We start from the raw sequence: 25207 nt of genomic DNA, 5'->3' as shown, positions 1-25207 counted from the left end.
CCACAACATCAAGCTGACTGCTCCATCAGCTCATTGGATGTCTTAAGTTATGCATTCCTTTTCTGAGATGTGGAATTATGCTGTTATCAGGAAACTGTTTTGTTATCTCAAGACAAGTTGAGATCTCAAGAAAACGGGGATCAAAAATAAACTGATGGTCTTCAAGGACTTCTATGCATATTACACCAAACCTATTAAGATTTGAACTTCTCATTAAAACTAGTTAAGAAAGGCTTCCATCAGTTTACAGTTGCTTGGTTTTGTATGATTTAATTGAAGAGGAACTAGCTTACGCGATCATATAAAAATACACATATAGAGTTTTCATCATTCCTGAAATGATTGTGTCTCTCCACCTTTAGCTTTGAGAAAAGCATGAGAATTCCAGTCCATATAGCCAGGGACATGGTGACAGAGATAGAGCAGGTATATAAAGCTCATGCTGCAATTGTTTAATAAGAACAACCCCAGTAAAGATAGCAGGTCAGTTGTGTTGTGTCCTGTTTTGTAGTCGTTCAGGAAGATCAGTAATCTGTTTTATGCTCACAAAAGTGGGCCAAGGAGGTTGTCTGGAAATATGTCAACTGGTACGTCTGAGTTTTGTTGTGGAAATTTGTATAATTATAAATATTATTTTTTTTAGAATTTCTTTATTATTAATTTCTGTGAGTCATCATAATTAGGTACCAGGAAGTACATCAAATAAGGTAAAAACAACCTCAATGAAAAAAAGGGAACAGTTTCAGAATTTCATCAAATCAGTATTTCATCTCTACTTTTACACAATATGCTTCCTTCAATACTTTTTAGTATTTATTATTGATTATAACGACCCTCCCCTACCAACCAACCACCCATCCCCCCACCGCCATACACCCCACACATGGTCCACATTCACTCACCCACAACAACAACAACGACAACAACGACGGCGACAACAACATCAACAAAAACATAAATAAAGGGGTTCTGAAGATACATTTTAGAGGGCATTATAAATTTGGCTCCATTGGCTATCAAATTGTTTATTTTTATTTGTGTCCTCTGACATTGATCTTTCAATACACAGGTAATACTTTTAAGGCCTTACATTAAGGGTAATACATTAAGGCCTGCCAGTTCTCTATTGAAGGAGCTTCCTTATTTTTCAAATTTTGCAATATTAGTTTTTTAAAGATAAGTGCTCCTAGAGTTTTTATTGACACCATTCCAACTCTGCAATGTCCTGCCAGAATTTGTGTTATGCTCACGAAGATGGCGTCACTGGCCCTTGACATTTCTGCCATATTGGATTTTATTGAAAACTAAACTTTAACAGGTCACAAATTTTGTCACAAAACTTGGCGTACATGATCCTCAGACCCTCACAAAATTATTTTTTGATTTTCAAAAGCATTTGCCCATTCCAGCCAAATGGAAGTGAGTCATATTTCAGCAACCCTTTCACATATCAAAACCAAACTTGGTATATGGACTCCAGAAATTTGGGCGCTGCATTTAGCCATGGCGTTTTTGGCGCTTTGAATGTTATGTGAATGCACATAACTTTTGACCAATATGCCCGATTTTCAAAAATGAGGTACTGCTGGAATCCTTGGATCAAGCAGAGTTCAACTTGCCCTATGATGTTAATTTCTGCAAATTGGATTTTAGCAAAAGCAAAACTACATTTTCACAGATCACAAATGTTGCCGCCAAACAGGGAGTAAGGCATATCTCGGCAACACTTTCATGTATCAAAACAAAACTTGGTACAGGAACTCGGGACTCCATCATGACCAGGGCTGTAGTGGAGGCTAAACCCAAGTAAATATAGTTCATCCACCTCTGAAATGTCAGAAATAGAGTTTATCCACCTCTTATGTTTATCCACCTCTCAAAGTTTATTCACCAATTGCAACATTTAACATTCAAAAATCACACTGTATTATCCACATTCAAAATATGTACACTCATCAACACTCTAGGAACCATATAATATCACTGGTATGCAGTGATGCCAGTAACACATTACTTAGTAAGGCATTACTCTATTCTGACCACTTTTTTCGGTAACAAGTAATCTAACGCACTACCAGTAATCAGTAATTTGCTTTCTTGTCTTGGCGATTAATATCATGTATGCTCACGTTTTCAGTATGAGGACAACTCACGTGTAATATACTGTAATGCAGCGACACAAACGTAAACATCAATGAAGGGAGGAGAGAGATGCGCGTTTTCTAGCTATACAGTCATTATTTTGATTTTGTGTCAGCTTGTGACAACATTAAGGTACGTCGTAGGCTACACTCTGTGCTGGCAACAAAGTTCTGTCTAGCAAGACACTCCAAGTCTCCCAGAAGTTCTGGGAGTCTCCCACATATTGATAGCGGCTCCCTGATGCCCGCAAATTAGATAAAATCTCCTGGAATCTAGAATGTGTGTGCATCTGAGTGTAGCGCACACACAACGGAGAGGGAGAGAGATGGGTGGTGCATGTGTGCCAGCATCCTGGTCTGTTTTGCTAAATCAACCAATCAGTTTTTTAGTGTATTTTATCTCTTTTATCCCGAACTAAATTAATCAGTTCAGTGTATCTAGGAACAGGAGCGTCATGGCAGAGTCAGTGCCCCAAAAAAAGTAACATTTAAGACCCATTTCACATCAGACTACACAAAAGTGTACCCTTGTTTTATAAGAGTAAAAATAATGATATACACTGCACTGTTTATAACAGTGACTTTAGCATTGCCAATGATGGGGTAAATGATTCCAAAAGACTTGTTGAGGTGAGTAACAAGTGTCATTTATATTATTCATATTATTCAGGCGACCAAAATCTACATATTTTATTACCACAATTTCTATCTATAGGCCTTACTTATTTGGTGTACTAACTAGACAGTATAACTAGACATTATTGAACAAGCATATTCATTTATATTTCAGTATCTAAGTAGGCTAAAGAGATACCTTTCTGAAATCACTAATTTCAGGTTGGGATGTCTGCTATACATTGTTGACATTATTGTTAAAATGCACTTCCATTAAAGTGAATATTGGCAAAACTGGTTGTCATTAAGAGGCGGCGGGGGTGTTGTCGGCAGCTGCTGAATGAATAAAGTAACTTGTGATCTAACTTAGTTACTTTTAAAATCAAGTAATCAGTAAAGTTACTTTTTAAAGGAGTAATCAGTAATCAGATTACTTTTTCAAGGTAACTGTGGCAACACTGCTGGTATGGTTATAAACATTGGACAATAACCTCCACCATCATCAAACATACTTTGAATGCCTTTTTAAGAAATCCAATAAGGTTGGGGCATGGGGCAGTCCACCTTATCATGATCACAGAGTTCATAGTTTACCCACCTCTTATTTTACCACTACACCGCTGATCGTGAGGACCCACATAAAATGTGGTGCCCATGAACTTCTAGGGGGTGCTGCAACTGGCATAAATCCATTTCAGACGTGCGTTTACGCATGTAACTTTTGACCTGTATGGCCTATGTTGACAAATTATTTCACTGTCTTCTACCATTGGTCAGCCGCACGTGAGCAAGCACACTTTGCAGTTCCTCAGAAATACATTATAGTTAAAATACAGTAATCCGGTAATGTCACAATTCAGATTTGGAGAGAAAAGGATTCTTTACATAGCAGTTTTTGACATGCCTTTGCAGTGGCAATGATGTAACATCTGAGTGCAGGTCACAACCTAACTTGAACATATAGTATAACTAGACTTGAATTTAACTTATCATTTTGTTGTCATAATTTCAACGCCCACAGATTATAAAAGTGATTATACCCATTAAGGGGGTAGCTGTGGCCCACTGGTTAGCACTCTGGACTTGTAACCGGAGGGTTGCCGGTTCGAGCCCCGACCAGTGGGCCACGGCTCAAGTGCCCCTGAGCAAGGCACCTTACCCCTCACTGCTCCCCGAGCGCCGCTGTTGAAGCAGGCAGCTCACTGCGCCGGGATTAGTGTGTGCTTCACCTCACTGTGTTCACTGTGTGCTGAGTGTGTTTCACTAATTCACCGATTGGGTTAAATGCAGAGACCAAATTTCCCTCACGGGATCAAAAAAGTATATATACTTATACTTAAGGTATAGACCTACAAAATGCTTCAGTCAACCTTTTCTGCATGAATTCCGGAGCCTTCTTCGGAATTACATTTCTGTTTAATGCATGAGGAAAACGAGGCCTTGTCTTGAGATCTTGTCACCCTTCTTTTGGTCTCCATCTGTAAATATTTGTCTTAAAAATTTATTTTCTTTGTCTCACGAGAAATCAGCTCTTACAGAGATAACCCCTGAAATAAACATTTGCAAAATATAGCCCTCTTCTTGTCTTAGCCCAATTAAAGTTCTACTTTAGATTTTCAAAATACCCCTGTTGTCTACTTCTCTTTTTATTCTTATTGCTCCTTATTTCTCGGGTTTATAGTTTAGGAGAAAAAGTTAAATCTCATTTCAAATTGTGTTACAAGGCGTTGCGGAGATGGAACATTGAACCCCTCCTTTGTCATGTAATCCTGTGGGTCGACAGGTCAGGTGAGCACGACTCAGGGTGGCCTCTAGCTGGGAAGTCCTGCAGAAGCACCGGAGCCTGCTAAATCTCAGTTTAGCATCTCAATCTTGATCCCTCCAGAGCTGCCTAAAACTGAACATAATGCCATAATGCATGCACACACACACACACACACACACAGTGTTTGGTCATGCTTTGTCTACCAGCATTATGTCTTCATTTTTTGAAAGCTCAAGCTGAAGTTTGTGGTGGCATTCCAGAGCTATTTTACTCTCGTCCGCAGCACATACATGTAGATTTCCAAGGTAAATGGCTTTCTAGCACTGGTGCTACAGAGGTTGATAGTTTTGTAGCAAAATCCATAAAAATCTCTAGCATACCTAGAAAACATTTTGGTGTCACCAGTGCCAGTCACCAGTGCCAGTGCACAGCCCTGTTTGTCATTCTACATTAATAGCCTACTGGCTTTGACTGGCTTTACATTTACATAATTGATTAGGTTGTTGGTTTTAAAGTGAGCTACAAGTTAAGAAAGATACTAAAACATGAACTTTTTAATTATTTATTTATGCATTGAACCAAGACAACACAATTGAAGTTGCCATTTAGCCTATCTTTGTTCTTCATAAAAGATGGGACGGATAGAACTTAAGGAGCTGACTTCCAGTCAATTCAGAAAATACCATACAACTTGACGAAAAACAAAGATAGGCTAAAGGGCAACTTCAATTGTGTTGTCTTGGTTCAATGCATAAATAAATAATTTAAAGTTCATGTTTAGGCCTACTCACATCCTTGGAATAGGCTAGTGTCTCATCCAAATGAAGCCTGTGGTGTGTGGACTAGTAGTAGGGTAGGAAGGAGGGGGGTCACCTGCACCTGAAAGGTAAATTTTTTAACCTAGTTTTTTGTAATCCTTAAGGTGTATAGAAAAGGAATTTTGATGTTCCCCACGCAAATTATTGTCCCATATGTGATTTTTTTTGTATCATCTTTTGTGTCCGTGCTTGATTTTCGGCTGTGAAAAATTAAAAACTTTAAATCTACATAGAATCGGAACAATACATCCTACAGACACAATCCACCCCATTTTCTCTTCGTCTTTCCATGAGGAATTGATAGATGTGAGGATTGTCATGATTATGATGTATGGTGGTAATAAAACTCAAATAAACACAAATGTAAAAAATCGGTGACATTGGATCACTGGAACTCCTCCCCTATGGACCCTATTGATATATGTTTTCTACCTTTTGTATTTTTACAGTCTTTAAGATGTCTAATAAGCAAATGTTGATGATCCCTAATTGTCACATGTTGGTCCAAATGAAAATCTCCCATAGTAAGGAGTTACTATTCAAACCGTTATATTGGTATTATATTTATTAAAACCATTAGTTCCACAGTTACCACAATCCATTAGTTATGAGTTGTTCGAGCTCAGGGGCCTACACCTTTAGTCTGGTAGGAAGGAGGGGGGTCACCTGCACCCGAAAGGTATATTTTTTTAACCTAGTTTTTTGTAATCCTTAAGGTGTATAGAAAAGGAATTTTGATGTTCCCCACGCAAATTATTGTCCCATATGTGATTTTTTGTATCATCTTTTGTGTCCGTGCTTGATTTTCGGCTGTGAAAAATGAAAACTTTAAATCTACATAGAATCTGAACAACACCAGAATGTCGTTGTGGCTGCTCTCTTGTAGATGGCCAGACGGTGGTTGACACGGTTGATGTGTGGGACGAGGTTGTCTCTGCAGTGCGGGAGCTGGGACAGATCCACCTTGGATCTGGTGGTAAGCGTCTCATCCTCTCCAATCAATTTTTCAGCATGATGCTGCCCACGATTTTTCACGGGCCCGGCCATACATTACACAATCTAAATGCCTCGATGTCCTCCACCACATCTGGCTCCACAGACCACTGATCACCAAGTTTTCTGAGGACATAAATAATTATAGTATTACAAAGTCACAATGTATCAATACCTATGTTCAGCATTAATTGCCATTACATGCTACAGAATATCTGACTAAATTCACTTCACTTGAAGGCTGCATTGGATTACTCTGCAGATTTTTCAGAGGCCCAACCTTCCCTTTGCCTCTAAAGGCACTTGTAACGTCTTCCCCTGAAGACGTATAGGCCGAGTACTGTTGTGCAGTAGTCTGCCAGTTCGCTGACATTTAGGGAGACACGGAGACACTTTTTAGGTTAAACACAGAGGTTTTGCTTCGTCTTGGCCGAGCGTCCAAACGAATCCTGTAAAGGCACTGCCCGAAACTGCACTTTTCTGAAACCTGGTCCCAGAGTGGAGAAATCTGAAACCGTAGCCCGTTTGAGGCCTAGTCCACACGTACCAAACCGATCTTTTTTTCCTCCGTCTTCCCTGGAACCGTATCAAGAATATTTGCGTCCAAACGGATCCATCTCAACACGACTCAACACGTTACTTCATACCCCAGGCCTATAGGTGGCACTGTGTCTTTACAGAAATCACCAAAACTTGCAAAACTTGCGCTTTAAAAACAGACAGAATAGGCTACGGCGAAATGGCTAGTGCAAGGAAACCAAAATTGTTTGTGTGGACTGATGGTGAACTGTCAACTGTAAAACTAATAAACTTTATTTTACGGGTTTGTGAAGGGTGCAGTCCCGTCCTTTATTTGGCTAAACGAGGTAGGCCTACTAATCACCTTTACTTTCTTTGGTTGTAGGATAGTCCGTGATTCACATTAGTTTTGGCTATCACCGCGAATTAGGCTACTAAACGCAAGGCTTACCCAAGTTCTAGGCTATTCTGTCGCCACATTTATAACATTGCTATAAAACCTTCGTTAGTAACAGTCAATACTTTTGCCTGCATCAAATCGTGCATTAGATTCAGTGTGCTACCATCGGGCTTAACGTGGAGTTCTAAGCCGCCTTTGTATGCTTATATCTGATTTCACTTTCGACTGTGAATGCATGTATATATGTTGTAAGGCGTGTAAAATAAATGAATGACACTGGCACTATGCACAAATTAATGTAGCCTAAACTTACACCGCACTTTCCTAATAACTTAAGTTCTCGGCGTCACTGACTGTAGCTAGAATGCATAAAAAAACACCGGGAAAAACAGTGTTCAGTCCACCAAGTCATAAGCTATCGGCGCCGCGCAGCATCAGTTGTGATATTTATCTTAACGGAGTGTAATCGTAGGTAATGTCATGTATGAAAACTAGTATTGTTAGGCAATACTATAAGTGCAAGTCCAGGGCAGCTGAGGTGTGGCGATGACATCATCGACACGCATAAAGCAGGATGTGCGGTTTCGCTGTCTAAACGAACTCAAACGGGCTACGGTTTCTCCACTCTGGGACCAGGTTTCAGAAAAGTGCGGTTTCGGGCAGTGCGTTTACAGGATTCGTTTGGACGCTCGGCCAAGACGAAGCAAAACCTCTGCATTTAACCTAAAAAGCGTCTCCGTGTGGACAGGCCCTGAGTTCTTTTAGACAGCGAAACCGCACATCCTGCTTGCGTATCGATGATGTCATCGCCGCACCTCAGCACAAAGCGCAAGTTTTGCAAGTTTTGGTGATTTCTGTAAAGACACAGTGCCACCTATAGGCCTGGGGTATGAAGTAACGTGTTGAGTAGTGTTGAGATGGATCAGTTTGGACGCAAATATTCTTTATACGGTTCCAGGGAAGACGGAGGAAAAAAAGATTGTTTGGTACGTGTGGACTGGGCCTTAGGATCCGCCTGTGCTTTCTGGTCCCAATGTCGACGTAGATGGTCAGCGGGACGGATTAGGCCGTGGTGTAGGAGGAGGAAGAGAATGTCTGTGTCTGGAGTCCTCACCACAGCCACCTGGTGCCCCAGTTGAGCGGCATACAGCAGGTGCAGAACAACCCGGGTGTCTGTCTCTTCCTGGGTTGACTCCACCAGAGGTACCTCACATGTGGTCACCTGAAACAAGTTATTGAGTAACAATATTTCAAGTAGGGATCATCAACATTTGCTTATTAGACATCTTAAAGACTGTGAAAATACAAAAGTTAGAAAACATATATCAATAGGGTCCATAGGGGAGGAGTTCCAGTGATCCAATGTCACCGATTTTTTACATTTGTGTTTATTTGAGTTTTAATACCACCATACATCATCTAATCATGACAATCCTCACATCTATCAATTCCTCGTAGAAAGATGAAGAGAAAATGGGGTGGATTGTGTCTGTATTGAGATTGTTCAGATTCTATGTAGATTTAAAGTTTTCATTTTTCACAGCCGAAAATCAAGCACGGACACAAAAGATGATACAAAAAATCACATATGGGACAATAATTTGCGTGGGGAACATCAAAATTCCTTTTCTATACACCTTAAGGATTACAAAAAACTAGGTTAAAAAAATATACCTTTCGGGTGCAGGTGACCCCCCTCCTTCCTACCAGACTATAGGTGTAGGCCCCTGAGCTCGAACAACTCAGAACTAATGGATTAAACCATTATTCCTTACACATCTTTGGGTGAGTGTTGAACACAAACTTTCGAATAATTCAAAATGTAGCTAAATGTGTGAGCCCACAGTATATGATTGCAAGATTATTTTTCGAAAACGGGACATTGTAGCATCCAATTCTCAGTTTGTGTGGTGCTGCATCCTGCATCAGCGTTTTTGTTAGCACTCTCACCCTCTTATATGTCAGTAATGGTACGGTCGGATTTCAGCGTCTTCCTAACCTTCTAGTTAGTTACTTTAACAGTTCATTTTGTCATCATAGACATCGAGTAGCCTATTACAAAATTGTTGTAACGACCATTCAATATACCAAATTAGAGCTGTTTGAATATTGACACTCAACTTTTTATCCGTTCGATGTTTAAGTTCTAACGTTAGCGTTTCTCTTTTGTTTTATCAATGTTCATTTTTATTCATATGAAGTAGGCCTAGTAGGCTAGTGCTATTTTATAGACAATGTTATGTTTTGTTGCCTAGGTTATAGTTTCAAATGATTGTGGACGATGATTTCTGAAGAACTGTTGTTTTACATAGAAATGGACAAGGAAGAATCAGGTAGGTCTGATTAATTGTGAACAGTAGCCTACAACCTTTCTCTGCAGGAAATATGCTGAACAGGGACAACCCCATGGAAATCAGTCTTACCTCTTTTTTTAGTTTTTTTTTTTAGTTTTAGTTTATTTCTGCAACATCAGGTTTTAAGTCCCTGAATCACCTTATCCCAAATCCTTCTCAAGCAGGTCTTCATCACTACCATGAGGCTCTTAGGCTTCACAGAGTGGATGCTGAATGGTACTGGGGTGATGTGTCAAGGTGAGCATTGGACAAGTTTTCACATCGCCAATTGGATGATAATTTCATTGTGGCTCCTAACGAATCATGTGTGTGTTTACGTAAATAGGTGTGTATTTTCATTTGTATTTTTTAATAGTTTTAATTGGTTTCTCTGGACTAAATCATGAATGGTAAGAAAACTGTATGTTTTGTCCATTAGAGAGTTAGTAAATGAGAAGTTGCAAAACAGGCCAAATGGCTCTTTCCTGGTGAGAGATGCCTCCTCTAAGATCCCAGGAGAATACACTCTAACTGTGAGGTAACTGCCACCACAATACCTGTTACTTTAATTCTTCCCACTGATACTGTGAAAAATATTTATTTTTTCTGTTAAGATATTGCTTCCAAAATAACTAGATCAATGCAGACAGCTGTACATTGTGTGGACTCATGTTGACTATTTGATGATGCTTCAGGATAAATGGCGACCAGAAGCTCATAAAAATCCTTCATCGAGATGGGAAATATGGATTTATAGAACCTCTTAGCTTCAACTCAGTTGTGGAGCTCATTGGATACTTCCAAAACCGATCACTGGCCCAATACAATCCCGCATTGGACGTGGCACTTGTGCACCCTGTCTCTCGCTTCTGTATGGTATGTGAGACAAAATATCCAGGATGTAGTGATAAATAAAATGTCCAGGATATTGTACTGTAATTGCATGTATCTCCCCATCTTGTTCTCAGACTCAAAAAGCAAAGGAGATTCCTGAAGCCACCAGGGAATGTTATCAGAGTCAGTGTGACCAAACATTGAAGGAATATTATCAACTTTGTGGATCTTACACACAGGTATTTCTGCTGATAAACCATTGAACTGTTTTGGTTAAGAAAGTATGCAATTCACGGGTCCCATCACCTGATTCTGTCAGGACTCTTTGGATGTTTAAGTGTCAACCAGGCACTGTAATGTCTAATGGTAATTTACATCATAACCTGTATCAGATTACTGACTGATGTTGTCATGCTCTAGGATATTCAGAGAATTACAAAAGCAATCAATGATTTCAGTGATATTCTTGCTGTGTTTGAGAATCAGTGTAACGTTAATTCGTCGGAGCATCCTCACAAAGAAAGAGTCATGGCAGATCTGAACAGGTGAGTCTTTATATTTGTTAGTTGAGCTGGTAAAAATAGTCCTTGACCTGTAATGAAAGGCATTGAGTTTAATTTGTGATTGTATTTGAGTTTGAAGCTTTTTCGTTTGTGCATTTTCCCAAAGGGTCAAAATCCTATATAGTAAGCTAAAGTTTTGGCAAGATGAATGTCACCATGGCAAGGTGCCAAGTCCTGTTTTGTCCAACAAAGAGGATCGCACAGAGCCCAATCTGAAGCAGCTTTGTAAAATCATCAGTCTACATCTGACGTGAGGAGCAGTTCATCAGCTATTGTTAAAATTATACTAATTCTTATGCTTAACGATTTCACCCCAAATGCACTACTGTTTCTGCAGGCCGCACTTTCTGGCGGCGCAGCAGGACTGCTTGTCATTGTGGGAAGAGACAAGCTGGTTTGTTGGTGACCTGAGTCGAACGGAGGCAGAGGAGTTGCTCCTTGGAAAACCAGAAGGAGCCTTCCTCATTCGCCAAAGCAGCAAAAAAGGCTGCTATGCCTGCTCCGTGGTGTGAGTATTTGCGAGTACTTTTGAACTATTTACACTCTTCTCTGAGTTTTCAGGTTGTGTGTAAATACTACACATTAAACCACCTTGTAAATGCTGAAATAAAATGGCAAACATATTCAGGAATTTCTGCATTTTAAAGATGCTTTGCTCATTACCGGTATCACACTGTCTTGTAGGGTGCACCAGGAAGTTGGGCATTGCATAATTCACTGCACACCCCATGGCTACGGCTTTGCTGAACCCTACAACCTGTACAGGTCGCTGAAAGACCTGGTGTTGCACTACCATCAAACCTCTTTGGCTCAGCACAACGAGGCACTGGACGTGCGACTGGCCTACCCTGTCCACCTGCTTGTGTCCAGCCTTCATGGATAAGACTGAGACGCCTAGAACACCTCTAACCACTTGATACAACAGCCACTTTCCAGATGTTTTGGACATGTTTACACTGATCATATTTACTTGAGGGCTTGAGGGATGAAAAGAATGTATTCAAATGTGAGATTTTTTATTTCAGTGTAATTACTGTTTGAACTATATCCTCATTGTACTACTCATTTATAATTTTTTGGGGAACTATCCTAGACATAATGGATGTTAGTCTGACTGCCAAGCTGGATATCTTTCCTCTATTTACTTTTGTAAGTAAAACCAGTTAAGGTATAAAAACACTGGAGGTTTTACTTTGATTCTTTTTTCAGTGCTTTGGGCATTTCAGTAGCCTGATGAGCCAGACCCACATTAAAATGTAGGGTCTGGGCACTCACCGTTCACAGTGCTCAGTCTGAGGGGCGGGATAATCAGTTGTCTTTCAAATTCCCTCTGCACGCATAATGGGACAGCGCAGCAGCTATGAGTCCCATCGCGTTTCCCACCAGCGGAGCTAGTTGGCTAGTTCAAACGTTTGCCAACTTAATAAAAGTTTAACTCGTGTCACACTGTTCGCCAACAGCAACATCCATCTTATTTGTTTTCAAGTGGCAGGGAATTCAAGCCAAACCGTTGCAACTCTGCCATCAATCATTATGTTAAGCCCACCTAACGACTCTATACACGATTTCATTGGCCTGATTAAGTTTCGATTTCTGATTACGGAGAGTTGCTAGACTAGCCCTGGCAGCAAATGTAATTACGAATGTAATTAAGAGAATACAACACTGTTTCCAAAAAGTTGGGACGCTGTGTAAAATGTAAATAAAAACAGTATGTGATAATCTGCAATTCATGTAAACCCATATATAGTTGCAAAATTTGCATATTAATATAGACCATATTTCAAATATTGAAACATTTTGAATTTGATGTCAGTAACCTGTCTCAAAAAAGTTGGGATGAAGGCAACAAAAGGCTGGAAGAGTTGTGAAATGCAAAAGAAAACATGAGGAGGAACATCTCACGACTAATTATGTGAACTGAAACCATGATTGGGAAAGATATAAAGGTGTGGAGGTATTTATCACCCTGATGGACTGGGAACATTATAACAATATGCAACAATATAAAACTAATGCTCAATGCTTCTCAAATTACAAAGAATTTAGGGATTTCATAATCTTAAGTGTATATCATTAAAAATATTCAGAGAACCCACATCTCTGAATACAGGACAGGGCTGAAAGATTTTCGTAAGGCCGTGATCTTTAGGGCCTCAGATGGCACTGCATTAAAAACAGCTGTTTCTGTAATGAAAATCATTGTATGGGCTTTGGAAAATGTGCATTGTCTAAAACAGTTTGATGCTCTATCCATAAGTGTTGGTTAAAACTTTAGGCTACTATGCAAAGAGAAAACCATATTTAAGACACATTAAATCCAGAAATGCTGCCATCTTATCTGGGCCAGAGTTCATTTAAGATGGACTCAGGTGAAGTGGAAAACTATTCTGACCAATCAAGATTTGGAATGTGGAAATCATGGACTCTGCATCCTCTGGGCTTAAGAAGAGAGGGACCATCCAGCTTATTCTTAGTGCACAGTTTAGAAGTCAGCATCGATGATGATATGGGGATGCATTAGTAGGCAGTTGCATATCTGTAAAGGCACAATTAGTACTGAATGACATACAGGTTTTGAGTGACATATATGCTGCCATCCAGTCAATGTCTTTTTTAAGAGAAGGCCTTAAATATGTCAGAAAATCAATAGTAGAAGAGTCCATGATACATTTAGTGTATCATGCAACAAAAAAAGACTAAGAAGACCCCAGGAGCTTGAGGAGCTGAAATCCTATATTGAGCAAGAAACAACATCTCATTCTCAAAACTCTAGGTTCTTGGTTCCCTACAATGTTTAGAGACTGTTGTTAAAAGAGGTGATGCAACACAGTGGTAAATCCTGTCCCAACTCTTTTGAAACATGTTGCTGCCATCAAATTCAGAATGAATATATTTTTTCCCAAAAACATTTTCTGTTTCAACATTTGATATGTTGTCTTTTTTCAAATATATGGTTTACATGTTTTGCATAACATAGTATCCTGTTTTTATTTATTTAACACAGCGCCCCAACTTTTTGGAAATGGGGTTGCACACAGAGAGGTGGACATTCAGTGTCCAGTTCTCCTTGTGAGGAAAGTTTAGACCTGTAGGTTGAGACAACGAGTAACAATGAATTAAAGAACAAGCACATCAGATGTCATGGGTGTCAATGGAAACTCTTGTTATTGTTTTGCCACACGGTGGCGTATTTCAGCCGCTGGGTGTCATGGAGATTTGAGTTGGCAGTGAGCACTGATGTTCTTGGATATCCCCTGATCCAGCTTCTGGATAAGCCTTTCAGCATGTCAGCGGTACTATGGGGCTCAAGGGATTTGGGCAAGTCGGGACAGCCTATTAGTACAGCACTGAATGGACACCCTTTGGATGTATATGAGACAAATAACTTGTGCATTAGGCCTTTAAAGGCCAGAAGTGGTAAAGGTCACTCTCAGGGGACAGAAGCAGGATGAAGTGGTCCGTCAGACTGCCAAATGAATAATCCCAACAGCAATCAGTCATGTGACCGGACCTGCTCAAAAATCTAACCCTTTCTGAATTGTTGGACATATTCATTATGTCACTTCTGGTATGACAAACTTCCTGTGGCATGTGTCTCAGGGCGCTGAAAGAACTAACCCCTGCCCTACTGTCGACACGGCTGGGCTGCTTGCAGCTGTTTCGTATGTCACGTTCAATATATCTCATTGTTGTTTCTGCTGATTGACAGATCGCTGGGCATATTAGTATGTCACTTCTGATATATGACGCTCTTTCGGTGTCATATGTCTCATGGCACTCAAAGAACTAACCCCTACTGCACTTCTGGTGTGGTGATGTGATACATTGAAGCTGTGTATCAAATATGACACAAATTGGCCACAAAGGGGCATCATAATATGAGCTTTAACTGCCACGTCAATATATCAAGATCTGCTTCACGTAGAAAAGTGAAATTTGGTGTACTCTGTCCCATTTCCTCAGTGATCCTCAACCTTTTCCCACCTAAGGCCACTTCTTCCTATGCTTGGACCCCAATTATCACCATTTGCAGTCATATTTCTTATTATCATCATTATTACTATTAGTAGTAGTATTATCATTATTATTACACTCTATAAATGGTAGGTTGTTGAATGTGTGCGATGTAGGTGCATATATGACTAAATGCACAGCTGTCAGGAAGATGAGTGGGCTAGTCTCCCCCTTAGGCTAGCCCCCAGCTGCTGAGATAGTCTAAATTTAATCTCCCTCTCCATTGGCCATTTTGACCTTAGAGCCTTTTTAGGGTCTCTAAGTGAACCAAAGGGGCAATCTCGGCTCTCTACTCTAACATTAAGTCCTAGAACAGAAGTCCCTTCAAACAGGAGAGGGAAAGACCAAACCAAGGGACCAGGTCAGTTACTGAACACAGCACTGCACAAACAACACATAGAAAGGATTATGAGACACTGAGGGAACACAGCTCAGATGTACATGTGCATATGTAAACAAAGTGGAAATATCCCTATAGAGGGTTACATGACTTCTCCAAACAGCAAATAATATCAATAATAGACTAGAATCAAAGACTATGCTTTTTGAAATTTGCAAAAAAAAGCTTATGCTCTAATCTTCAACCATAAAATGCACATGCTGAAAACACGTGCTCTGTGTTGACCTGGAAGGAAGGAGGTGCTATCTGTTCCAGAGATCCAGTGGATAGAGTTCCTTCAGACACTGTTTAAATATGACTGTGAACAAACGTCTGCATTCTTAATCCATTTTTTAAATATAAGTTCACAGTTTTTCCCATGCAAATTTTACAGGAAACACACAGGGACGTGCTATCTGATAATGGTGACAGTGTATTCCTGCAACTTAATCTCTACCCTTAAGATTACATCTGCCCTATTCAAATTCTCATCACACATTTGTGTAAAGTTGCTATTTTGGTCTGTGTTAATGTTGCATGTTAGCAACCTCCTTTTGTTGCGGGACAGTAAATGCTTTAAGAAAGTGGGCTATCTGTTGTCTTCCTGTGGTACAGTGATTGTCTTCCAGATTACTTCATGTCTATTCAAGTCTTGTTAAGATACCATTGTGACATTTTGTATGTTTCCCTATTTTTATCAGAACTCTGTACTTTGATAGGTATCGTTTCTTTCCTGAAGAACAATGTCTGTCTCCCAGATCACCCCCACGCTCTTCCTGAGTGGGGCTGATGCCGCGCTAAACCAGGCACTGGTTGCCCGCAAAGGCATTACCCTCATCATCAACGTCACACTGTCCCACACCTGCCCCGTGTACCCGGGCGTGGAGTGTGTACGCGTGCCCGTGTCCGACCTGCCCCACGCCCGCCTCGGGGACCACTTTGAGCGTGTGGCAGCACGCATCCAGGGCAACTGTGGTGGGGGCACGTTGGTACACTGCGCGGTGGGTCTGAGCCGCTCACCGGCACTGGTCATGGCTTACCTGATGAAGCATAAGGGGCTGACGCTGCGACAGGCCCACGGCCGCGTGAGGGAGAGCCGGCCGGGCATCCGCCTCAATGCCAGCTTCTGGGACCAGCTGCTGGACTACGAGAAGCGCCTCTATGGCAAGAACACGGTGAGGGTGGCCGCCCCTCTGGAGCCCATCATGACCGCCATGCCCAACAAGCACCCCTGGAGCCTGTCGTGCCCACCCAGCCTCAAGCTGCGGCCCTTCAGATATGGACTCGAGACAGAGATCAGAGCCTCCACTAAACACTGCTCCAAGTGGTGAAAGAGAGACAGAGAGAGATAGAGTAGGCCTACATCACTCTCTGTGCAGCAGTCCACCAGACCTCGGGATCTTGGGGTCAGATTCAGGACTCAGACGTGTGAGCTGCTACTGATTTTGCATAGCAGTGGCCATGTTTCATGTTTCAAACCCTCAGTCCTTCAGCAGAAGACTAGTCAACCATTTTTGTAGTATTGAGTACATGACAGAGTGCACTAGCAACACACCACAGTTAGATGTCACCCACATGATCGGCACAACAGTGTATTGCAGAGACAGTGAACATATGCTGTCATTGGTTTTAGGGCTGTTTTCACCTCTTTTTATTCAACCAGAATTAAGTCATAAATTCACTGGCAACAAGGGAAAAGGACATGAGTGACTTTTGTTTTCGTCTCAGAGTAGGACCAGCTTGCAAATACTCAGGAGGACCTCTCGAGTATGGACCATTCATCACAATCTACCGGGATACAGGAGAGCTGGTCCTCGTTTCCCTAAATGATGTACTGAAAGGGGTTCATTTAGAGGATTCTTGCTTTATTGACTTTATAGCAATTGCCGAAAACCTACCTCAACCCCTGCCCCCCAAAATGCCACTGTTTGTGTGCAGTTAAAAGGGGTTAATATTGACGTAGAAAATTTAACTTTTACCATCCAGCAGCCTGTTTTACATGCTGGATTGCAGGACATCATATGATCATTTCCATGTGTTCAGACGATGATTGTCAATTTCAATCTGATGGTCCAAATATAAAGAATGTTGTCCAATACCAATGAGAAAGTTTCCCCCAACAGGATTGCTCAGGAACGGCCATGCAACATTGCTCAGATGTGATTTTCATGTAATCATATTCTGCCATTAAAATTCTGATCAAATAATGTTTTTTGAATGATGAAATACGAAGAAGGTCATTCTGTTGACCAGTAGAGGGTGCAAGAGAGTTATCAACAGTACACTGTCCCATGTCAGTAGCGGGAAGACAAAACAAAGAATGGAAACTTTGGATCAGACAGATGAGTGGGAGATAAAATTGTAGCATGTAGGGATGATTTGTTTCCTTGACGTAGCTTCTGAACCCCGTGTAACATTTTGTTTTGTTTCGTTATCTACTGCAGACATCTCTGGGTCTATAGTGGGAACTCAAACAATATTTGAATAGGGCCCTGAGACTAGGCGCTGCACCAAGCCACTGCACCAATGTGGGACTGCAGATGAAGCTTTACCTGGTCTTCTGTCGGCATTCATGCAGAGAGAGAGAGAGAGAGAACAAAGACAGAGAGAAAGAAAGTATGTCAAGGTAGATGTCAGTGGGGTGGAACACAGTTGCTGTGTTTTGGCTGGAAAGCTACTAATCTATCTAGAGAAATAAACATAATTTATTCTTGACTGAGAGCGGCCAGCTCAGGCAATTAACAAGGGAAAAAGCTGGCACACCAAGTCAAAGAGCTGAGGGGCAATGAGTGTGTGTGCAGTGAGGGAGAGAAAATGTGTGTCCCTATTTGTGTGTGTGTTTCTCTCTCTCTCTCTCTCTCTCTCTCCCTCTCACTCTCGTTCTCTGTGTGTGTATGTGTGTGTGTGTGTGTTTGTCTGTGCTGTGTGTTGAGAGATTGGGAGAGGGTTTAATGGGACACTGCTTTCAGTAAGACCATCATGAAGTAAATAGCCTTGTCATTATGAAGTCCTCATTTTTCTTTCGGCACATTGTTTGACAGCAAACAGTCCTTGTACGGTAATGCAGACCCAGTCCCATCACAAACGAGTTGTTAGATTGTTAGATATTTCCCTGGAAGGTATAGCAAAGTGCTCATTGACACACTGTGTGTGTGTGTGTGTGTGTGTGTGTGTGTGTGTGTGTGTGTGTGTGTGTGTGTGTGAGAGTCTGTGTGTGTGAAAGTGTTTTAGGCACCAGGCCAAGCACCAGGCGCCACTATAAGAGTATAATGACCTCATACCCATCCACCACGAGAGCACACTGTCCACATTCATCATATTTCTGTGTGTGTGTGTGTGTGTGTGTGTGTGTGTGATGGGGGAGGGGGGCACATGAGAAATTGTGCACCGTCGATGGGTCCTCTGCATGGATGTGTATTGGTGTATGCTTTCATATTGAGGAAATAATCTGAGTACTTTCTGGTGACTTGTAAAATATGTATCTGTGTCTGTGTAATGTGCCATTAAGTGACATGGGGATCTCATAAGGATTTCATTCAGACATTGTAGTACTTCAGAGCTTCAAAATGTGGACTGAAAAAAAATAAATGTCAGCATCTGTCACTCCAGGCTGATGGGTTGATGATCTGTATCCATTTCATTAAGAACCACAGACCAGCCTTGTAATGTTGTGTGTTTTTCGTTCTGCTTTTTAAATCTTTAAATTACATTACCAGGCAAAAAGGGAAAGGTGGGATTTTTACTCACTGTAATTTCAGACAGTGATTAGTTCATAGAGGACCGATTCAACATTGGCTGTTTTCATGCTAACACTTTCTGCAAACAGTTGTCATCTCTTTATTTGTTCTTGCAGTTCTCATCAGAAAGTCATGCTGTTATGGGTGTGAAATGTGGGAGTGTGTAGCTGAGCATGAATTACCTTTAATAAATGCCTGTGGAGTTTAATCAATTATGATGTCAACATCTAACTCCGTAATATCATCATTACTGAGGCGTTGCTTGTGCAAGCTTGTTAAAAATCATCACACCTGCGTCACGAAATTTATAAGAGGATTTATTACAAACATTATCAAACACAGAAACAAATATCTACACCTTTTTTGTTTTTTTGGAGAGCAATGAAAATAAATATAACAGGACTTTTATAGAGTTTGCTAGATGGAAACTCAACACGGTGTTAAAAAAAAATACATCTCTATAAACAAACTTTCCTTTCTCGTTGCCATCCATTTGCAAACATGAGACAGACAGTGCCGTCCCGCTGTCCTGGCAACAGTGTTATGGATAATTGCAGAAGCTGCTTAGGGTCTGAATGGTGTGGGGTGCCTGGAAAGTCCTCCTAGTTGCAATTACGGTATTACTGTTCTCTGTTGCCCCCCTGTTTTCAAATTATTAGGTCATCCAGCCAAAGAGAACATGCAGACATGCCAAGAGCCTCTTAAAAATCTAAGGCTGTTTTTGTGGTTTGGTTTCCCCTCCATGATGGGCTTGTGTGAGTGAGTGAGTGTGTGTTTGTGTGTGTGTGTGTGTGTGTGTGTGTGTGTGTGTGTGTGTGTGTGTGGGTGGGGTTAGCTGCATGTGCGTATATGTTTGTGTGTTTGTGTGTGTGTGTGTGTGTGTGTGTGTGTGTGTGTGTGTGTGTGTGTCTAAATGTGTCACACTCCAAGAAGGATCCCAGAGAACAAGCTATCTTGAAGGACTGTGAGCGCTGAACCTGTCCCATTGTCAAGAAAGACGGACACATACTCCCCTCCCTGTGAAATGAAAAAAAGGGGATAATAAATCATTTTGCACTTGCAGGTTGAGTGTGTGTGTGTGTGTGTGTGTGTGTGTGTGTGTGTGTGTGTGTGTGTGCATATATGCATGTGAATGATTGAAGGACTGAAAAGGAGAGCACTGTTTTTGTTTATGTCTGGTACATGTGTGTGTATGTATGAAATCCCCAGTTTATACAATATAGTACACACCTGTCTACTGCTAAAATGGAGAGTTAGCACCATGTACCCTAATAGGGAAAGTCATTTGTGTGTGTGTGTGTGTGTGTGTGTGTGTGTGTGTGTGTGTGTGTGTGTGTGTGTGTGTGTGTGTGCATGCCTGCGTGTGAGTGTGCGTGCCAGCATGCGTGCGTGAGTAAGTGAGGGAGTGTAGATGTCTTTCTGAGCTTGCATTTATGTAATGACCACATTTTCCGGACATGCCAGTGTGCGTGTGTGTTTTGTGTTTGTTTGTGTGTGTGTGTGTGTGTGTGGACTTCAGTTTACCTGTAGGTAAAGTGTTCCTGTCAGTAAGATGCTGAATACTCTGCCTGTTGAGCCAATTCCAGTGACTGTCTCCAGAGACCTGTGGGCATTATAAACAAATTGCAGCACTCGTATTAATGAACGTAGAAGTCTTGTTGGTTGTAGATTGTTGCTGCACTTGTTCTGTTGCTTAAAAATGACAAGAAAAATATTGCATGTGTGTGTTTTCTGCATGTGTGTGTGCATGTGTGTGTGTGTGTGTGTGTGTGTGTGTGTGTGTGTGTGTGTGTGTGTGTGTGTGTGTGTGTGTGTGTGTGTGTGTGTGTGCATGTGTGTATTTTGTGTCTACTCACACATTGCTCTGACACAGAGACTCGATGCAAATAGAGGCTCTCACACTGTCTCTGGGCCTGGACTGTGACTTCCTCTGTGTATCACTGGACTCTGAGACACACACACACACACACACACACACACTCAAGATTTGGTACTGACAAGCTTATTGTATGTTGTTTGTTGAGGGAGACTTTCAATGCTATTTTATGGGTAGTTTTCCTTTCATGTGTGTATGTGTGTGTGTTTGTGTTTGTGTGTGTTCAGTGGAAAGACCCCACCCCTTTTTCCTCAGAACTGGTTGTGGCTTTATCTCCACTTGGCATTGCAATTGGTCAGACCCTGGAAATGCCTCATCTGATTGGATGACATCCCCAACGGTTAAAACGGTTCAGCAGAGTTTAGCTAGCATAGTGAAACCTGGTCAGGGCCACGGTCAGTACTGTGGGTGCACCACCTCAGATTCTGGATGGTTATCATCTGATTGCTGCATTGCTGCTGAATTGCCTCATTTATACCGTACTCAAACACAGCCAATATGTTCCTACTTTAGTCCAAAAGGAGGGAAATATCAGTTGATTTGCAAAGTAACATTTGGCTCTACCAGGTGTCTCTCCCCCCTTGCCCCCATAACTTACCAATCTGCAGGCTGGCGGTGAGTTGGTAGAAGCCGGAGATGGGCGCCGTGTAGCGGCCGCTGCTGGCGTTAAAGGCCTGGCCCCTCTGGTGGAACTGCTCTGTTTCCGAGGGCTATGAGAGAAGCACACAGACACACAAGCCAGGACTCAGCACTTTGGAGGTGGAGGCTTTAGAGATGGAGCACTTAAGAGGTGGAGACCACATACCAGAGGCCTGACAGCTTTGCTAGTGTGTCTGCACATGACACCTGAAATATCTCTTTATGTCTGTTTGGGGGTCAGATGTTGTGGATGTTGCGGATGTCCGAGGCTGATTTCAGTGTGTGTTTGAGGATGTTCTGTGCTGCTGTATGATGCAGGGGTGGGTGCAGGTGGGTGCAGGTGTTTGGTGCTGAGTGGTGTGCAGGACAGGTGTTTGGTCCTGAGTGGCGTGCAGGTGTTTGGTCCTGAGTGGCGTGCAGGTGTTTGGGAGTGGCGTGCAGGTGTTTGGTCCTGAGTGGCGTGCAGGTGTTTGGTCCTGAGTGGCGTGCAGGTGTTTGGTCCTGAGTGGCGTGCAGGTGTTTGGTCCTGAGTTGTGTGCAGGACAGGTGTTTGGTCCTGAGTGGCGTGCAGGTGTTTGGTCCTGAGTGGCGTGCAGGTGTTTGGTCCTGAGTGGCGTGCGGAAGGTGAGGGAGCTTACCGGGCTGAAGGGATGCAGCTCCTGCAGGCTGCGGCGGGGCACGGTCAGGCTGTGGTGCAGACGGCAGTGGAAGGCTGTAACCACACGGTGCAGGACAGGTGTTTGGTCCTGGGAGCAGACACTGTGAGCCCCTGAGCTCTGTGGGAGGTGTTTGGGAGCGAGAGGTGTTTGGTCCCTGAGTGGGTGCAGGTGTTTGATCCTGAGAGGTGGTGGCAGGACAGGTGTTTGGTCCCTGAGTGGCGGCAGGTGTTTGTCCCGGGTGTGTAGGCAGGTGTTTGGACAGGTGCAGGTGTTTGGTCCTGAGTGGCGTGCAGGTGTTTGGTCCTGAGTGTGCGTGCAGGTGTTCGGTCCCGGAGTGGCGCAAGGTCCTGAGGTGCAGGTGTTTACCTGAGGTGTGCAGGAAGGGATGGCCTCCCGCCCTGCAGGTGTTTGGTCCACGGGTCAGGTGTTTGGTGCAGACGGGCAGTGGAAGCGAGGGGCTGGTCACAGAACAGACACTGTGAGCCCACCAGCTCTGTGGGAGAGAGAGAGAGAGAGCGAGAGAGAGAGAGAGAGACATACAGACAAACAGATGAGGAGAGAGGTGGCTGGGAGAGTGAGACAGATGGAGGAGAGAGAGTGAGAGAGAGAGAGAGAGAAAAGACTCTGGCTGTTGCTCTGGTTTGCTTTCTGAGAGATTTCAAACAGATGAAAAGTTTCAGGGAAGGTGAGAATTAGTGTAAGGTGGCTGGGCTTGAGTGTTTGAGATTGATGGAGGAATGCAAAGATAGTGAGAATTAACGGAAGCAAAGGAAAATCTACTCTGGCTGTTGCTCTGGTTTGCTTTCTGAAGTCAATTTCAGGCAACAACGTCTTTAAAAAACACTTGGAAAAGTTTCATATTTCAAGCAGTGTAGTTCTCTCTCTCTCTCTCTCTTTCACAGGCTCTTGGTAGTTCTCTCTCTCTCTCTCTCTTTCCACACACACACACACACACACACACACACACACACACACACACACCTGTGAGGTAAGCATTACACACCTTTATTTTGACACCTGGCTAAGGAAATTATCCTCCAAACGATACTCCCCAGAGGAAAAAAATAATAAAAGTGTGTGTGTATGTGTGTGTGTGTGTGTGTGTGTGTGTGTGTGTGTGTGTGTGTGTGTGTGTGTGTGTGTGTGTGTGTGCCTATGGGTTTGTGTGGCAGTGTGTTTTTGAAAGACAGAGAGGGAAAGTATTTGTGGGCAAACATGTGAGAGAGAGAGAGAGAGAGGATAGAGAGAGAGAGAGAGAGAGAGAGAGAGAGAGAGAGAGAGAGAGAGAGTGTGTGGCGCCACTCTGCTGTGTAGTGTGAATAAGAGCCTTTATGTTTTATATTGCTGTCAGAACAGCCTGCAGCTTACTCCAACAGAGCACAAACAGACCTGTGTCTGCCTCTTTGGCTGCCTGCCAGCTCTCATTCCACACACACACGAACAAACACACACACACACATGCACACAGGCAACCAACACACACACACACACACACACACACACACACACACACACACACACACACACACACTCTCTCTCTCTCTCTCTCTCTCCTCTCCCATTCCCTCAAACACACACACACAGACACACACACACACACACACACACACACACACAGACACACACACACACACAATCGGGAATCTGTGGAATTCTCTGCCCAAGCCAAGTCACATCCACGTCCCAGAAAATTACCCCTATTAAGGGATCAGACCAGCCCACAATCAGACAAGCAGCCTCCCCAACACATGAGCGAGACATCCCAAACACCATGCAGTACAGAGACATGGCTGAATTTCCTCATGCAAACACAAAACACACACACACACACACACACACACACACACACAGTGCAATTGCATATGCACACTCTAGCAACACAGAACTCTGCGTGCATTTTGATTTACAACTAATGTGACATATGATATTCTCTTTTACCAAACCACTAATTGACAGGACAAAATAATAGGCCTCTATAGCTGGGTTGGCCACAGTCATCCCTATAGACCCTTTCAAGAGAGTTCCATTATCAGCATCATAGTTGGCCCCACAAGACTTCCTTTTTAACATTCCATATGTTATCTTAATGCAGAGGAAGTAGATTGGGGCCCAAATAGAATGTTCAAGCATTGTTTTTGTTTACCTTGTTGAAAGGGTCTATACATTCACATTAGTAGGCAAATGAAAGCTGACGTTTTAGGTTTTTGATAGATGAGAGTAGCACTCAGTGGTTCTCTCAGGTCTATCAGGCATGTGTGTGATATTCTGTTCCATAAAAGCATCGTATACCCTTCAGCTTGAGCTGGAACTCCTGCATGAGGGCCTCCTGCAGCGGATACCGGGGCCCCGGCGGACCTGGGGGGCCCTGGGGGCCGGGGGGGCCAGGAGGGCCAGGGAGACCATGCTGTGGAGGACACACACAAACACACACCCGTCAGGTACACACTCAGCCACAACACCATCCACTCAACCATCACATTATCCACCCAATCAAGCCACCGCCCAATGATCCACCATATCATCCATCATCTTGACATGTCCCAAACAAAAATGTAATACCACAAGGAAATCCACCAATTCATGATTGTATCATTCGTCTCATATAAACTAATAAGTCAATCTGGCAGTATAACAGGGAGGTGAGTTTATAGTGACATGGTGTGCCTTGTTGTGTGCATGTATGTCAAATGATATGTGTCTAAACATGATGTTTAGGCCCTGAGGCGCTGACTGAGAAAATATGGCTCGTGCTTGGGCTCTTACGAAAGTCGCCCACATCTGCTTCCTGTGCTTCCAGGAGGCTGCACTCCCACTCCCCCGCAACATTACACAGCGCCCACCTCAATTACGGCACGCTGCCAACATTTTCACCCACCTAGGGTTAGCACGCGCTTGCACATACACGCACGCACGCACGCA

At 42.7% G+C, this 25207-nt stretch overlaps 3 protein-coding genes across 6 annotated transcripts in view; 2 read left to right on the top strand and 1 right to left on the bottom strand.

Annotated features, from left to right (window-relative positions):
- The first annotated feature begins 9294 nt into the window (after positions 1-9294).
- LOC125294465 (phosphatidylinositol 3-kinase regulatory subunit gamma-like) lies at positions 9295-12160 on the top strand. 4 transcript variants are annotated; one of them, XM_048243251.1, is made up of 10 exons: positions 9295-9402; positions 9507-9584; positions 9770-9842; positions 10024-10122; positions 10280-10460; positions 10553-10657; positions 10839-10963; positions 11088-11231; positions 11319-11489; positions 11666-12160. In XM_048243251.1, exons 2-10 carry the CDS (start codon positions 9533-9535, stop codon positions 11862-11864), a joined length of 1149 nt encoding a protein of 382 aa, XP_048099208.1. In that variant the 5' UTR covers positions 9295-9402; positions 9507-9532; the 3' UTR covers positions 11865-12160. The 4 variants fall into 4 exon arrangements, with proteins under 4 accessions (XP_048099208.1, XP_048099198.1, XP_048099217.1 ...); XM_048243241.1 differs by having other exon boundaries at positions 9767-9842; XM_048243260.1 differs by having other exon boundaries at positions 9295-9584; positions 9767-9842; positions 10905-10963.
- A 1242-nt stretch (positions 12161-13402) lies between these two features.
- si:ch1073-184j22.2 (dual specificity protein phosphatase 18) lies at positions 13403-17581 on the top strand. The gene is made up of 3 exons (XM_048262195.1): positions 13403-13472; positions 15304-15359; positions 16136-17581. Exons 1-3 carry the CDS (start codon positions 13403-13405, stop codon positions 16706-16708), a joined length of 699 nt encoding a protein of 232 aa, XP_048118152.1. The 3' UTR covers positions 16709-17581.
- Positions 17582-19415: 1834 nt separating this feature from the next.
- The window catches only part of si:ch1073-184j22.1 (erythroferrone), a 9241-nt gene continuing 3449 nt past the window's right edge, over positions 19416-25207 (bottom strand). The window contains exons 3-9 of the mRNA XM_048243299.1: positions 24578-24692; positions 22745-22781; positions 22268-22358; positions 21589-21700; positions 20971-21061; positions 20639-20717; positions 19416-20131 (exon numbers count right to left, since the gene is read on the bottom strand). Coding sequence (XP_048099256.1) covers positions 20033-20131; positions 20639-20717; positions 20971-21061; positions 21589-21700; positions 22268-22358; positions 22745-22781; positions 24578-24692 — 624 coding nt within the window. The 3' untranslated portion in view covers positions 19416-20032. The remainder of the gene's footprint in view (positions 20132-20638; positions 20718-20970; positions 21062-21588; positions 21701-22267; positions 22359-22744; positions 22782-24577; positions 24693-25207) is intronic.

The sequence above is a fragment of the Alosa alosa genome, chromosome 1, assembly GCF_017589495.1.
Source record: "Alosa alosa isolate M-15738 ecotype Scorff River chromosome 1, AALO_Geno_1.1, whole genome shotgun sequence".
Lineage (NCBI taxonomy): Eukaryota > Metazoa > Chordata > Actinopteri > Clupeiformes > Clupeidae > Alosa > Alosa alosa.
Note: the sequence above shows the minus strand (reverse complement) of the source record. Positions and strands in the feature narration are given on the sequence as shown.

Coding starts and splice junctions, on each gene's coding strand:
- LOC125294465 (XM_048243241.1), top strand. CDS start 9,533: ATGATTTCTGAAGAACTGTTGTTTTACATAGAAATGGACAAGGAAGAA. Junction 10,123..10,279: donor GAATACACTCTAACTGTGAG/GTAACTGCCACC, acceptor ATGATGCTTCAG/GATAAATGGCGACCAGAAGC. Junction 10,461..10,552: donor CTGTCTCTCGCTTCTGTATG/GTATGTGAGACA, acceptor TCTTGTTCTCAG/ACTCAAAAAGCAAAGGAGAT.
- si:ch1073-184j22.2 (XM_048262195.1), top strand. CDS start 13,403: ATGGACTCTGCATCCTCTGGGCTTAAGAAGAGAGGGACCATCCAGCTT. Junction 13,473..15,303: donor TCTTAGTGCACAGTTTAGAA/GTCAGCATCGAT, acceptor TCTAACATTAAG/TCCTAGAACAGAAGTCCCTT. Junction 15,360..16,135: donor AGACCAAACCAAGGGACCAG/GTCAGTTACTGA, acceptor TCTGTCTCCCAG/ATCACCCCCACGCTCTTCCT.